Source organism: Nanorana parkeri, unplaced genomic scaffold, assembly GCF_000935625.1.
Source record: "Nanorana parkeri isolate BGI_ZX_2015 unplaced genomic scaffold, ASM93562v1 scaffold274, whole genome shotgun sequence".
Classification (NCBI taxonomy): Eukaryota; Metazoa; Chordata; class Amphibia; order Anura; family Dicroglossidae; genus Nanorana; species Nanorana parkeri.
This window is the reverse complement of record NW_017306542.1, coordinates 887,410-901,554: the sequence shown is the minus strand read 5'-3', so window position 1 is coordinate 901,554 and position 14,145 is coordinate 887,410. Positions and strand designations below refer to the sequence as shown.

The 14,145-nt window shown below is 44.5% G+C and overlaps 1 protein-coding gene across 1 annotated transcript in view; it reads right to left on the bottom strand.

Moving 5' to 3' along the window:
• The window catches only part of SVEP1 (sushi, von Willebrand factor type A, EGF and pentraxin domain containing 1), a 294,647-nt gene that overhangs the window by 180,838 nt on the left and 99,664 nt on the right, over nucleotides 1–14,145 (bottom strand). Inside the window, exons 4-5 of the mRNA XM_018557222.1 lie at nucleotides 4,495–4,653; nucleotides 958–1,137 (exon numbers count right to left, since the gene is read on the bottom strand). Of these exons, the coding sequence (XP_018412724.1) occupies nucleotides 958–1,137; nucleotides 4,495–4,653 (339 nt within the window). The remainder of the gene's footprint in view (nucleotides 1–957; nucleotides 1,138–4,494; nucleotides 4,654–14,145) is intronic.

The window sequence follows — 14,145 nt, the reverse complement described above, 5'->3', positions numbered from 1 at the left end:
GCTCCGCGTTCGGCTCGGCTGAGCCACTTGGCCATGATCGGGAGCTGTACGGGCTATTGTGACTAGCCCGTACAGCACCCCTTCGGTTCTACTGAACCGAAGGGGTCCTGGGGCCGAAGCTAGCCGAAGGATCGGCCGCAGCTACGGCCAGATCCTTCGGCAGCTTTGTGAATAGACCCCTAAGAGTGGATATTAAACTCCCACATTGCCGCAAAACCCCCAACCCTAAGGCAAACAGCTATAATACACTGAAAAAATAAATATATATGTTTTATCTGCCGACGGATTTCTATTTCTTTCCATCCAGTCCTGAGATTTCCACAGCCACAGACAGGTCGAGATCACCTATCACAGTTATGGAATTAAGTGGTATTCTCTCGCAATTTCTAGCTTTCTGACTGGATATTAAGGGAGCAGCAGATTGATAAGGCCATCCGTCTGCTAGCTCTGCTCTTTTTTCCTAACAGCAGTATCTCTATAAACATATTTGCATTCAGCACCCCTAATTGGCTCCCAGCCCTGGCCCACCCTCTCCCTGTTTGAGTGCTGTTGTACAAGGTCTTCAAAAGGCTAGTGCCAAATCAAATGAAAAAGCATTAGAAAAAATACATGTATTGATATATTAATGAGTAGAGAGATCCGTCAATTTTCTCCCTTATACCTGCCTCGAGTTCATCATTAAAACTTTCACTATTTAAAGAATGATTAGATTCTTTCTTTTGTGTGATAAAATACTAAATGACAGCATTAACAGACTTTTCTCTCCACCTAAATGCTTTGGCAGAGCTTCATACAGTGTCACTGAAGTGTCTTTTGAGAAGGATGCCATTTCTTGGTCAGTGAGTTAATAACAGTCCAGATTTGTTTGTTCAACCTTGCATTATAACAACTCATCGCCTGTTATTTTGCTTGCGCGTCTCCACTGGAAAAACAAAAGTTTATTCATTGCTATCTTACCTCTGCAAGTGGTGTCTGAGCCAGACCACAGTCCATTTGGTTGACAAAGCCGAATGCCGCTTCCAACTAATTCAAACCCCGTCCTGCATCGGACTCCACAGGCTGCATCAAAGTGATTGTTGCAGATGTTCTGGATGAAATAGCCATTCTCTGGGGGCAGCAACTCAGGGCAGTGAACAACTAATGATGTTTAGAATACAAAAACAATTGTTATGGTAGAATGATTTGCATTCCTATTAACCTAGCATGTAATCTGCTTAGTGTTAGCTCAAGTTTAATATACTGTAAGAAAATACTTTCCGATTGCACCTTTGTGTAGCTTGTATGCCTTTATGTTATTAAATGTGTCATTGCTCAGCAGGAAAGATTTGCAGGGAGCTGCAATTTATAGAGGAACACATCAGAGCGAGATACTTGGATGATTTATAGTTGTGCATAGAAATAAATGAAAACAAAGCATTTCTTTTAATCTTTTCCATTTTTTCTCGCTTTTTTTTAATGAAAAGAGACTGTGGTTCAGTGCAAATGTATATGTTTGTTGTTACTAGAAAGGTGCCATCTTATTGTTAGTAGGTCATGGATGAATGAGACACAATATGGCCTTCAGGTACATGTTTTCCCTTAAGATACAGATCCTGGCTTGCAGCACAGTAAAATAATAAACCTTAAACTGTAAAAAAAATATAAGATACATCAGAGTTCAGTACTAGGGTATGACTCGCCCTCTCTTAAGATAGAGTTTAACATTTAAAAAAAATATATTTTTATAATCCTATCACAGAAAAGAAGTCCATGGAATGCAGAGCCCTGACACCCAACTGAGTGATTTCTACAGTTCAAAGCCAAGGCATTCATTGACAGTTAGAGCTACTTTTTATTGACATCTGGACCGCCGTTGAGATTAGAACTTGACAATATTTTAATTACTATCTGTCAGTACTGTACTGTCTCTGTGATGACCGCAACCTGGAAGGTAGTCGCAGGGACAAGAAGTAAGGGAAAAGCTCCCCAATGGAATCACAGACAGAAATAAAAACCTGACAAAAATGTATTTATTTATGTATTTATTTATTTCAGGTATTTATAGCCCTGACAATTAATATAGTGCTTGACATACTGCACGTTCACATCAGTCCCTGGAGCTTACAATCTAAGGTCCCTATCGCACTTGCGTAAACACACTTACTGGGGCCAATTTAGACAGGAGCCAATTAACCTACCAGCATGTATTTGCAGTGTGGGAGGAAACCCATGCAAATAGAGACAGAACATGCAAATGTCATGCATACAATGTCCTGGACAAGATTTGAACTAAGAACCTCAGTAATGCGAGGCTGAAGTGCTATGCAAATTTATAACTCTTCCCCAATTTATCCCAAGCTAAGATGAAACAAAGGGGTCTATTCACTAAGCTGCCGTAGGCAGCCGAGTGAATGACCGACCTGAAGTGAAGTGAGCCGAACACCGTATATCAGCTGAAATCAGCCGTACATCGTCTTGCTTCGCATGGCTTCGGGTCGGCCGAACATGCTGAGCATGTTCGGCCAACCCGAAATGCAGAAGGAGTTCGATTCAGCCGATCCAACATCTGGATCGGCTGAGCCGAACCTCCAGCAGGCTACTCACTGCTGTTCGGCCTATTCTTATAGAGCTCAGCGGCATTCGGCTCGGCTGTTCTGCTCGGTCCCTCAGCAGAACAGAAAAATTAAAAAAGGTAAATAGAAAACGATTGTGTGGAGCTAGCAATGACAGCAAGCTCCGCCCAACAGTTTTCTATTGTCCGGCAGCTCTGCTGCCGTAAAAAAAAACCAGAAAAAAAACCTCTCCAGGGCGCTCTGGGAGTCTCCCGCTCCCGGTCGCCCAGGAGAGAAACAATGCTTTTTCTTTTTTTTGTCAAGTGGCCGGAGCCAGCCGTAAGATCACGGCTGGCTCCGCCCAGCTGTTAGAAGCAGGCTGTCGGCCGGCCAATCGTTGGCCGCTTGGCCAGCTTCGGCGTTCAGCGCGGCTCAGCTGAGCCGAGGCATATGCGTTCGGCTAGACTGAGCCGCTTGGCCACGTTCGGGAGCTGCACGGGCTATAGTGAATAGCCCGTACAGCACCCCTTCGGTTCTACTGAACCGAAGGGGGTCCTGTGGCCGTAGCTAGCCGAAGGATCGGCCGAAGCTACGGCTAGATCCTTCGGCAGCTTCATGAATAGACCCCAAAATGGCTAAAGATAAGCATTAAGAACATTTTGCAGTCATCATCTTTTTCTCAGCGAATCCCCCAGAGAGGGATTTTACAATCGAAAGGAGCATCAGAAGGTAACGCACCTTACAAGCTGGCTCCAACAGTAAATCCTGTTGTTTCGTTTAATAAAGCATATAATTGCATTTGACTTGTGCTACCAAAATGCTGAGTACTTTCTCAAAGTAATATCTGTGCTCCTTATACACTTAAACTTTTGCTGACCTAAAGAGTGATACAAAGTCCAACATGAATGTTATTCCACATATCTATCGCTCGTATCTACAGATCCCTGTGAAGTAATAATACAGACTCAATGTGACTTCCACCACAGTGCTCAAAGGTATGACTAACCAGATGATCCGAGCTCATATGGATACAAAGTCAGCTTTATAATATCTAACATCTAAAGAAATTAGCCAGACCATTAGTTGCCACCACGAATTGAACTCTCCAGCTTGTCAGAATAACATATTCTCTGTGGCAAATGGATTTTCACCTCATAAAAAGAAAAAACTCCAGTGCAAATACTGTATGGACAACTTTATTAAAACACACATAAAATCCCAAGTTCCAGCGATAAAAAAAAGAATAAATAAAATCCAAAAACAGTTGGTACAGAGGGCAGCTGTAATGCATTGTTTGTCGTTTTTGTATGCCACAAACAGTCCATTCGCCAGAAGATATGTAATTCTGACAAGCTGGAAGCTTCTATTCATGATGGCAACACACAGTCTGGTTTATTAAGATGCTGGCTATTATAAAGTGCATACTGGCCTAGTTTCTATTTGAGGTCAGATCACGTGGTCGTTGATTTACTAAAGGAAAATTGGCTGTTCACTTTGCAAGGGAATTATCATTTTACAAGGACATTTTCCCTTTAGTTTAGTGAATGAGGTTAAGCTTTACTGACACCCATCATCCAATCATGTTCAAGCAAAAATGCTGTTTTTTTATTATATTGGGTATTCTTTGCAAAGTTTATTCTCACCACATTCACTAATTTAAAATAAAATTATCTTGCAAAGTGAACAGCCTTTTTGCTTTTAGCAAATCAACCCCATTGGGTCTGTTTTATAACTTCAGTGGGAATTGTTGTCACAAGTGCTTCATATCTGGAATATCACCAAAACACTGAGGCCGATGTACAAAGTGGACAAAAGGAAAGTTTGTGTTGTCAATATCAGCTCAATAGGTGCCAGTAAAGGAACAATGCTGCATTTATTTATCCCCTACAAATCTTGGCTAGTAAAATGTTAGAGACACATTTTGTATGAAAAATAGAAAAAGAAAGACAATTTTTGACTCTACCTTTGCAGATGTGGCCATCTTGTTCATATCCCTCTTTACAAACACAATCCTCTACTGAAGTGCTTCCAGGTGGTGAAGTGTGATTTGGATCAGGACAGGAGATGCAGGTGCTCACTCCTCCAGGTGAACCCTCCGGTTTGTAGGTTCCAGATGGACAAGCTAATTCAAAGAAAAATAATCATTACTTGTATTGCTCATATATCACCTATAATTGGTTTTACAGTTACAGGTCCTCTCCACAAAATTAGTAACAGAGCAACACATACAAATATTTGTTATATTTGGCCTCTAGGGTACTTTAGGTCTCTGTTTCCTATATAACCAATCACATTCTCCTTTTATTTTTTAGCCTACCCTAGAAACGTGGGAGCTAGAATCTGTATGTCTGCTATAGGCATCAGGTTCAGGATTAATTACTAACATTGCATGGTTGTACATGACAAACAGATAATACATCCTTCTAAAGAATTCATTGCAGTGGAGATCATCTGCAGAGATTCTTAATCATTACTTCAAGAATTTCTATCATAGTACTTTTACTTTTAGTAATGTGAAATATAAGAGTTATTTGCAAATACTTTTTTCACAAAACAATAGTACAAAATATAGTGTATGTTGAGAGTCATCTGAAATTGTATTAAAAGTACCTGAAAAACATGTATTGTTATAAAGTCATTTACATTGCGCGATACAAATTTATAACTAGAACAAGTAGTATTACTTGAGGCAACCAGTGTGCAGCACAGCTCTAGACACAAACAATAATTAGGGGCAGGGCCGTCTTTAACGCAGGGCAAAAGGGGCAGTCGCCCAGGGCCCAATCATTGTTGTGGGGCCCAAAGCAGCTGCCCCTTCAGCCCACATAAGATAAACACATGCAGGGCTGGCAGCTTCACCTGTGTAGGCAATGGGGTTTGCACCAGCCCTGCCCCCTGTCTGTGTACACAGCATCGGTGCTCTACAGACAGGAGGCTTCATACAGCAGCATAGACGTGGCTCTGGGCTCCGCCCACTATCAACTCGGCCACGCCTCCCGCTCTCCGTACTCTGCTCTCCTGTGTTGTCTGGGGCCCTGCTCGCACAGTATTTGCACAAATGTTTATCAAACAAGTATTTTTAGGATAAAATACACTAAAATGAAATTTAGTGCACAGAAACAGAATACCCAATTTTTGGTAAAATATAAAAGATGGGGGTCACGTCGGGTAAACAGATACCAAACATGTCAAGTCTTAAAATTGTGTGCGCCTGTAAAACCGCAAAAAAACTACAATACCCAAATTGTGTTTGTTGGGCCTAGAATTATTGCTCTCACTCTTGCGCTCGCGACAACATGTAACATGTGTGATGCAATTTTCATTTTTGCACGTAGGCACATCCAACAAGTGTTTGCATTATATGTGCGTGAACGTGGGGGGGGTCCTTTAAAAAATGTTTTTGCATTTTCAATTTTTTTTTTATCTGTTACTTAAATTTTTACCATTGACCCCTAATTTTTACCATTGACCCCTAATGTCACCTGGGGATCCCAAAGAAGCTGATGAAGCAGAGATCTGCACTTTTTTTTTTCCGTATTGGTACATATATGCAATATGGTAGTGCCAAGCTAACAGGTTCCTTGTTCAACAAATACTTGCAAATTAGACTTTAAAAAGGCCAGTTTTGGCTCCAATAAACCTCAATAGTGTTCTGTGCTACGTTTGGTGTTTGCAAACTTCCTGCCAGGTTTGTCAGTCAGCGAACCAAACTTTGCCTGGTTCACTCATCACTAGTTAGCACTAATTTTTCTAACTTACAGGGAGTATGACAGTATCAAAGCTATGTTTGTACTTTACATTAAGGTAGTTTTAAACACTCCCTAAACAGGCCAGGTAAGTGACATAAGACCAATTTATGACCTGCTTCAGCTCCTCCCCTCCATCGCTCCCTGCAGTAACGTAGATTTTTAAGAGATTCCGGAGCTCAGTGGAGAATTCTGGAGCATGCATAGCTGGTGAGACAGTGGTGTTGGAACTCAGGAAGGACTTACAGCACATACACAGTGCTGGAGCTCAGTGAAGAACTGCAGTGCATGCTACAGCTTCATTTGACTGGCACTGTTGGCCGGACACAAAAGATGGGGTCATGTTTGGAGGAGCGGCAGAATCATTAGTTAGTTTCCTTGTATAGCGCTAAGGCAGATGACCATAATATTGATGTGCATGTGTGGTAGGAGCCTTATGGGGGGATGGTTTGTTATTTCTGTTTGGGATTTCACTTTAAGCGACTTTGACAGTATTACGGTAAAAAAAAAATCTCCAAAGCCATAGGCTTTATAAGAACAAATGATTACTTCTAGGGTTGGTTACAGAAAGACACAAACAATATATAAACCTTTGTTGGAACAAGGAACTTTCACTATTACTATGTCGCCATTCAGATGAATAAATGTAGTGCACTTTACTTTTTAATAAACTTGTAAAAGAGAAAGACCCACTATTGCAATAAATATTGTATTTGCCTGATTCAAATTAACAACTTTATCTTTTTTTTAAGCTTAGTGAAAACTTTGCAAAATGGACATTCAACAATGTCATTGAGATCTTATCCAGGAACACATTTATAGTGGATACATTTCCAGGCAATCAAGAGTCGAACAAAGTATGTTTTTTTGTCTTTTTTTGCAGTTGAAGTATGGGGTCTATTCACAAAGCTGCCGACGGATCTAGTCATATCTTCAGCTGATCCTTCGGCTAGCTTTAGCCCCAGGACCCCTTAGGTTCAGTAGAACTGAAGGGCTGCTGTACGGGCTATTCCCTATAGCTCGTACAGCTCCCGAAGTTGGCCGAGCGGCTCAGTCGAGCTGAAGGCATATGCCTCAGCTCGACTGAGCCGCGCTGAAAGCCGAAGCAGACCGAATGGCCAGCCATTGGCTTGAAAAAGAAGGTTTCACCTTCGAAACGCGTCGCCGTCAGCCCGGTCTCCACTTAAACTCTGAGTGTCTCCTACACTCCACCCGTCCAGAGACATTGCCCGCGCCGCAACACCTGCACTACAGGACTGCCGTCAGCCCGTCAACCCGGTCTCCACCGATCCCCTGAGGGTCTCCCACACTCCACCCATCTACAGACACCGCCCGCGCTGCAATACCCGCACTACAGGATTCCCCAGCAAACGCCTGCAGGTCACAGCCCCGTCGGATTGTCAGAAAGCCACGGCGGCTGAACACTCTGCCATTCCGGCGCCTCCATCACTCTCCAGTCCCCCCATCCAGGACACCACGTCGCTCCACCTCTTCACAGCACCTGCCATCAGAGGACACCTGTGCCAGAGGTCCTGAGGACCTTCCCACGGCCCACCGCCCAGGCACATCTGTGGCCTCACCGTCATCGCTGAGAGTCGCCCTTCAATATCCTCACGGTGAGTTACAGAAGCCCACCTCTTCTTCACCCACCACTGCATACCTCACCCCCTCGCTTTCTTGTGTCTCCATCTGCCTGATTGGGTCCAATCGCTACGCCACCCTGGAGAAGAGGGATCACCCCCACCACCACTCCATCCGCGTCACCGCAATCTGATGGGTACAAGCGAATGCTCACCCAGCCTCAGGTGAGTAAATCACCAACGCTTACACCCTGCTCTACCACATTTATTGCGCCAGGTAGTGGCGCTTCCGTCTCCAATTTTTTGTTTCCTTATAGCACACTTGTTGGACACCCCGGTCCAGACAAAACGGAAGCCGCACCCCCGCGCAACTACCCCTCTGCGTGCCCACCAAGTACTGCCTCCCCCCCCCGCATCTTCCCCCTACCTCTGACAAGCGCCACACAAGGGGTAACCTCTCTCAATTTTTCATGACAGCTGGGTGCAGCCTGCCGTCATCTTATGGCTGGCTCCGGCCACTTGCAGAGAGATCAGCGTCCCGCTAACCATGAGAGAAAAACACTTTTTCCAAGAAAGGTTTACTCTGCTCGACCGAGCAGAGTGAAACTTTCCCTACTTTTTTTTTTTATTCTGACATGGATCTGTTGGCTGACGTCAGAATAAAAAAGACATTTTCACAATAGGAATGCAGTGCTAGATTCCTATTGGCTATTTCAATTTGCAATAGCCAATAGTAATCTAGCTATTGCACCCGCCCTCTGCTGCGGTTCTCCATCAGGTCCCCTGTAGTGATTGACAGCAGCAGGGGGTGGGTGCAATAACTAGTTTGCTATTGGCTATTGCAAATTGAAATAGCCAATAGGAATCTAGCAATGCATTCCTATGGCGAAATTTATTTTTATTTTTTGGCGGCAGCAGAACCGCCCGCCAATAGAAAACAGTTGGGCGGAGCTAGCTGTCACTGCTAGCTCCGCACAATAATTTTCTATTTTTTTTCTACTTTTTTACCTATTTTTCTGTTCTGCTAGGTACAACAGAGGGAGCGAGCAGAACAGCCGAGCCGAATGCCGCTCAGCGGCATTCGGCTATTTACTCACTGCTGTTCGGTATCTATAAGAATGGACCTAACAGCAGCGAGTAGCCTGCCGGAGGTGCGGCTTAGCTGATCCAGATGTTGGAGCGGCTGAGTCGAACTCCTTCTGCCCTTCAGGTCGGCCGAACACGCTGAGCATGTTCGGCTGACCCAAAGCCACCCGAGGTATAGACCGAACAGCAGCGAGTAGCCTGCCGGAGGTGCGGCTTAGCTGATCCAGATGTTGGAGCGGCTGAGTCGAACTCCTTCTGCACTTCAGGTCGGCCGAACACGCTGAGCATGTTCGGCTGACCCAAAGCCACCCGAGGTATAGACCGAACAGCAGCGAGTAGCCTGCCGGAGGTTCGGCTTAGCTGATCCAGATGTTGGATCGGCTGAATCGAACTCCTTCTGCACTTCGGGTCGGCCGAACATGCTGAGCATGTTCGGCTGACCCGAAGCCACCCGATGTATAGCTGATTTCAGCCCATATCCGGCTGAAACCAGCCGTACAAACCCGAAGCGAATAGCCAAACAGCGTTCGGCTCACTTCACTTCAGGTTGGTCGTTCACTCGGCTGCCTACGGCAGCTTAGTGAATAGACCCCTATGTGTTTGTGAAGCCTGGAAATAATTTGTGAGAAAGTGTGTGTACACGGGCAGTAGGAGCTTTGTTCCTTACAATTTGCATCCAATATTTATAATGCTGAAGGTTTAAAGCCCCAAACAACAGTGAGCTATGTAAATATCGGTGTATTTTCTCACAGGGAGATTCTCCCTCCTGATGTGACCCTTCATTAAGTGAGAAGTAGCCTGTTATTTGGCTGAGACTATCAGTGACTGAGAGAAAGATGTGTGGGTGGTTCTTGATTCATCTAGCTTACGAGCACCACGGGAGGACAGGACGCCGGGACCTGTAATGTACTGGAATGCACTGGAATGTAAGCAGGCCGACTCTCTGCGTTCCGGTGCGGGAGGGGGTGTGGAGCTGTATTGAAGTCAATGGCATCGCCCACAGTGCGATCGCCCACACTCGGAACGCAGACACATTAGTGCCTGCATTCCGGTCCAGTGCGATCTGCAAAAATAGTGCTTGCAGCATTTTTGCGGATCGCACTGGACTGGAGCACAGGCACTAATGCAGGTGATCGCACTGTGGGCGAGGGGCCTGCCTGCGCAGCCCACGCCCCCTCCCGCCCCTGAATGCAGGTGTTTTTTCGTTGGTAGATCTCAATGAGCTCGTCATTTGAAAAGTAGATCTCCAGACGAAAAATAGTGGGCGCCCCCGATCTAGCTGGACCGTAGTTAACCCTATCAGCAGTAATGTAACATTTGTAACATTTTCCCAGGGGTAAACTTACAGAGAAGGAACCTTTGGAGATCATTTTGCTAATGTGTTAAATATTTTCTTAGCAGTGACATCCTAATAGGCCTAAGTAAATGTAACTGATAAACGAATTAGAATGCAAGTAGACTGATTAGGATATAATTTATTTTTATCATATATTTTTTTTCAACTGGATGGTTGGACACTTGATATTTATCTTTAATATATACTAATCCAAGCCAACTTCTTTGCAATTGCTGAAACAGTTTCAACATGTTTGCATTGCAAGGAATTTCAAGAAAAAACAAAGGAGTGCGAAAAAAAACGTTGACATCTATTACTCCACCTTCCACCAAGTTATCTTTAAACACACATGCTTTCTATTAACATACAATATAAAGGCACTGTGATTAGGGTATTTGCTTTGCATGAAGCTTTTTACAACTGGCTCTACATAACAGAATTTGAAAGTGGAAATTTAACAAAATACCACCAACGTGTATTTCCCTCCATTAATTTGATGTCTTTAGCCTTATTATTCTCTGATACTAACTTAGTATGACACAGCTACTACAAAGATGCAGCATACATTTGTTCTTTAATAAGAAAATTCATTTAGTGTGACAGGGAAAGGATGGCTCCTAGCTTCCACCACCTGCTGAGTTAAGCCAGTCGTTCTCTGTGAATTGTAAATAAAGTTATAATTTTTTATTTAAAAAACACAGGGCCTGGGACAAAGACCTTGAGACGACAATTACTGACGATATCTGGGAACAATCCTGGGACAACACTAGGAGTAGTTCAAGATGTGCAGGCATGCTGGAGATTAACTATAAGGTACTCATGCGCTGGTACCCGCTAGAGTGGCTATCTTTAACCCCGATTGCTCCCCTAACTGCTTTAGGGGTTGTCCCGATCGAGGCACGTTCTTCCACATCTGGTGGACCTGCACCCAAGCCTCAGACCTCTGGGAACGAATCTTCAATACCTTATCATCGCTGTTCTCGGTGCCGTAACTCAGGGACCCCTATTTTGCACTCCTCAACTGCAGGCCGGAGGGTCTCTCTCGCACTCAGTTTAAACTTGCCATGCATATCTGCACCTCAGCCAAAAGAGAAATAGCGAAGAACTGGCTAACGTCTTCACTAAGCCTCGCCAGTGTTATAACTCATGTCAATTGGGTTATGACTCTTGAAAAACGGACTGCACAAATTGAAGATAAAATGATCAAATTTGAAAATACCTGGTCCCCGTGGATAGACAAATTTTTTGCCCCGGGCACCCCTCGACGCTTATGCTCTATTTAAACTAATCTACCGCCCCGCTCTTATACACGCTCCCCTCGCGCCTGTGTACAGACAGACCCACTTTTTCTTCCCCTTTTCACCCCCCCCCCCTCTCTAGCACCTGACCCTCCACCCACCCTCTGATCCTCTCTTCCAGTTGTGTGTCCCCTCCACCTTGTGTTGTCTTGTCTGTGTTCGGTAGTGCCGTTACCTGAGAATCTAACTGGCTAGCTACAGGCAAAGCTAGTCACAGCCTTGAGATTCTTATCCTCTGGCATGGCATAGATCTTAGTTCTCCCACGGCTATCTGGAAGTGAGACCCGAGCATCTCCTGCTCTGCATTCCTCAGAGAGAACATACTGGCTGACTCTTCCATCTATCTGATATCTCACCAGGTTGCCATACCATATGAACAAATGCAGTATACATATGGAATATGTATGTTCTCATTTTTCTCATGGTCCACTGTGTACCCACATTAGCTATCCGGTCGAAGCAATAGAGTTCGATCTATAATCACCCATTATCAGATCTATAACCCATGATTAACATCTGCTAACACATGTTCTCTTGTCGATGCTATGGTCTGCGCACCGAATACTGTGATGTTCTGTACTGTCGATTGTCTTCTGTGATGAAACCAATAAAAATGTATATGATTAAAAAAAAAAAACAGGGCCTGTCTGACTAAGATCTTAGTAATACTTCAGAACTAAGCAGATTTTTGCTTGAAACATCAATCATAACAAATAAGTAAAGAAACAAATATTTAGCCAACTATTGCCTAGCTTTCTTATAAGCAATGTGGTCACATATCCATGGCTATTTCAGTAAAAGGGCAAAAAGTGCATTGGCCCCAGGCCTTGAAGGAGAGCGGGCCCAGTCAAAGACTTACAAGTAATACAGCTTTATCAAGAATCTAGATTGGTAAATAATAAAGAAAAAAATAAAAATAACCTTGTAGTAAACACCTGTCCATGGTGCTGATCTGCCACCTGGCTCAGCATCATTTTTGCCAGGCAAGCAAGAATGTTAGGGGAACCTCAGGTATGACTGTTAGAGGTAGTGGTACCTAGTAACAAGGTGAGACAGAGGGGTCTATTCACTAAGCTGCCGAGCACTAAGCTGCCGAACACTGTTCGGCTATTCACTTCAGCCTGGTACGGCTTCGCGTGGCTTCGGGTCGGCCGAACATGCTCAGCCTGTTCGGCTGACCCGAAGTGCAGAAGGAGTTCGACTCAGCCGATCCAACATCTGGATCGGCTGAGCCGAACCTCCGGCAGGCTTCTCACTGCTGTTCGGGCTATTCTTAAAGATGCCGAACAGCAGTGAGTGAAAAGTTAAAAAAAGTAAATAGAATCCGGCCAATGGCCGGCCGTTCGGCCAGCTTCGGCTTTCAGCATGGCTCAGCCGACCCGATGCATATGCTTTGTGAATAGCCCGTACAGCACCCCTTTGGTTCTACTGAACCGAAGGGGTCCTGGGGCCGAAGCTAGCTGAAGGATCGGCCGAAGCTCCGGCCAGATCCTTCGGCCGCTTTGTGAATAGACCACAGAATGTTCATTCACCCACATCAAACTGGTTGTCTCAAATATTCAGCAAAGTCAGGAAATCACCAGCACTCAGTAGTAAAGATAAATATGACCCGTCACATCTTTCTGCCTTGAGGAAGGGACCCTGCGCAGTCCCGAAACGTCGGTTTATTTGGATGTCTGTGACGCTTTCTGTCCAATAAAAGGGACATATTTATCTTTACTACTGAGTGCTAGTGATTTCCTGACTTTCCTGTGTTTGCACGGCGCCATCCGTGGTATCTCATCACTGCAAGCACCATTTTTTCATATCTGGCCGGGACTGCTGTGAGGAGTGCGGAAGGTCTCTCCATCTACTTGCATCAAATATTCAGCAGGCTTTAAAGTGTCTGTCTCTATTTTTGGTACACTGTATGAAATGTATAAAAAAATCTCAGTCAATCCAGATCAACTCATAAACCCCATTCCACTTTTACAAGGTGCTATCTGTTTTAAATGTAAGGACTCAATCTGTTTTACAAAGCTGATTGTCTTTTGTTGTCGCCCACATACATCTTAAAGCAGTCCTGCAGTTACCAGGTTTTCAAAATGAAATCTGGGGACACCCTACTGGCCACACCCACTTTTTAAACCACACCCATAAGCTACACCCCCATTTGTAACCAATGCCCACAAAACCATGCCCCCATTTTTAGCATGACCAGAAAAAACTGGTTACAGACTTCTGGAAGAGGAACCAGATTTTGAAGATGTAAAAACAGAGACTGACCTTGGCACCGTAAGTAGTAAAATAATGTTGGACGCAAATCATTTGTGTGATCAAGTTGCGTTAACAGTGAGCAGGGGTCAGGAATGTGTAACACAAGGAGTGCAGGGGTCAGGAATGTGTAGCGCACAACACAAGGGTCTAGAGTAAATTGCTCAGGTCATCAGTAGGTTTACGCATGGAGTAGAGGGATCATCAGTAGGTAACACATGGAGTACAGGGATCATCAGTAGGTAATGCATGCAGTACAGGGGTCATCAGAAACTAACCCCTCTTACCAGTACAATTCCACCTCCCCCATACAGA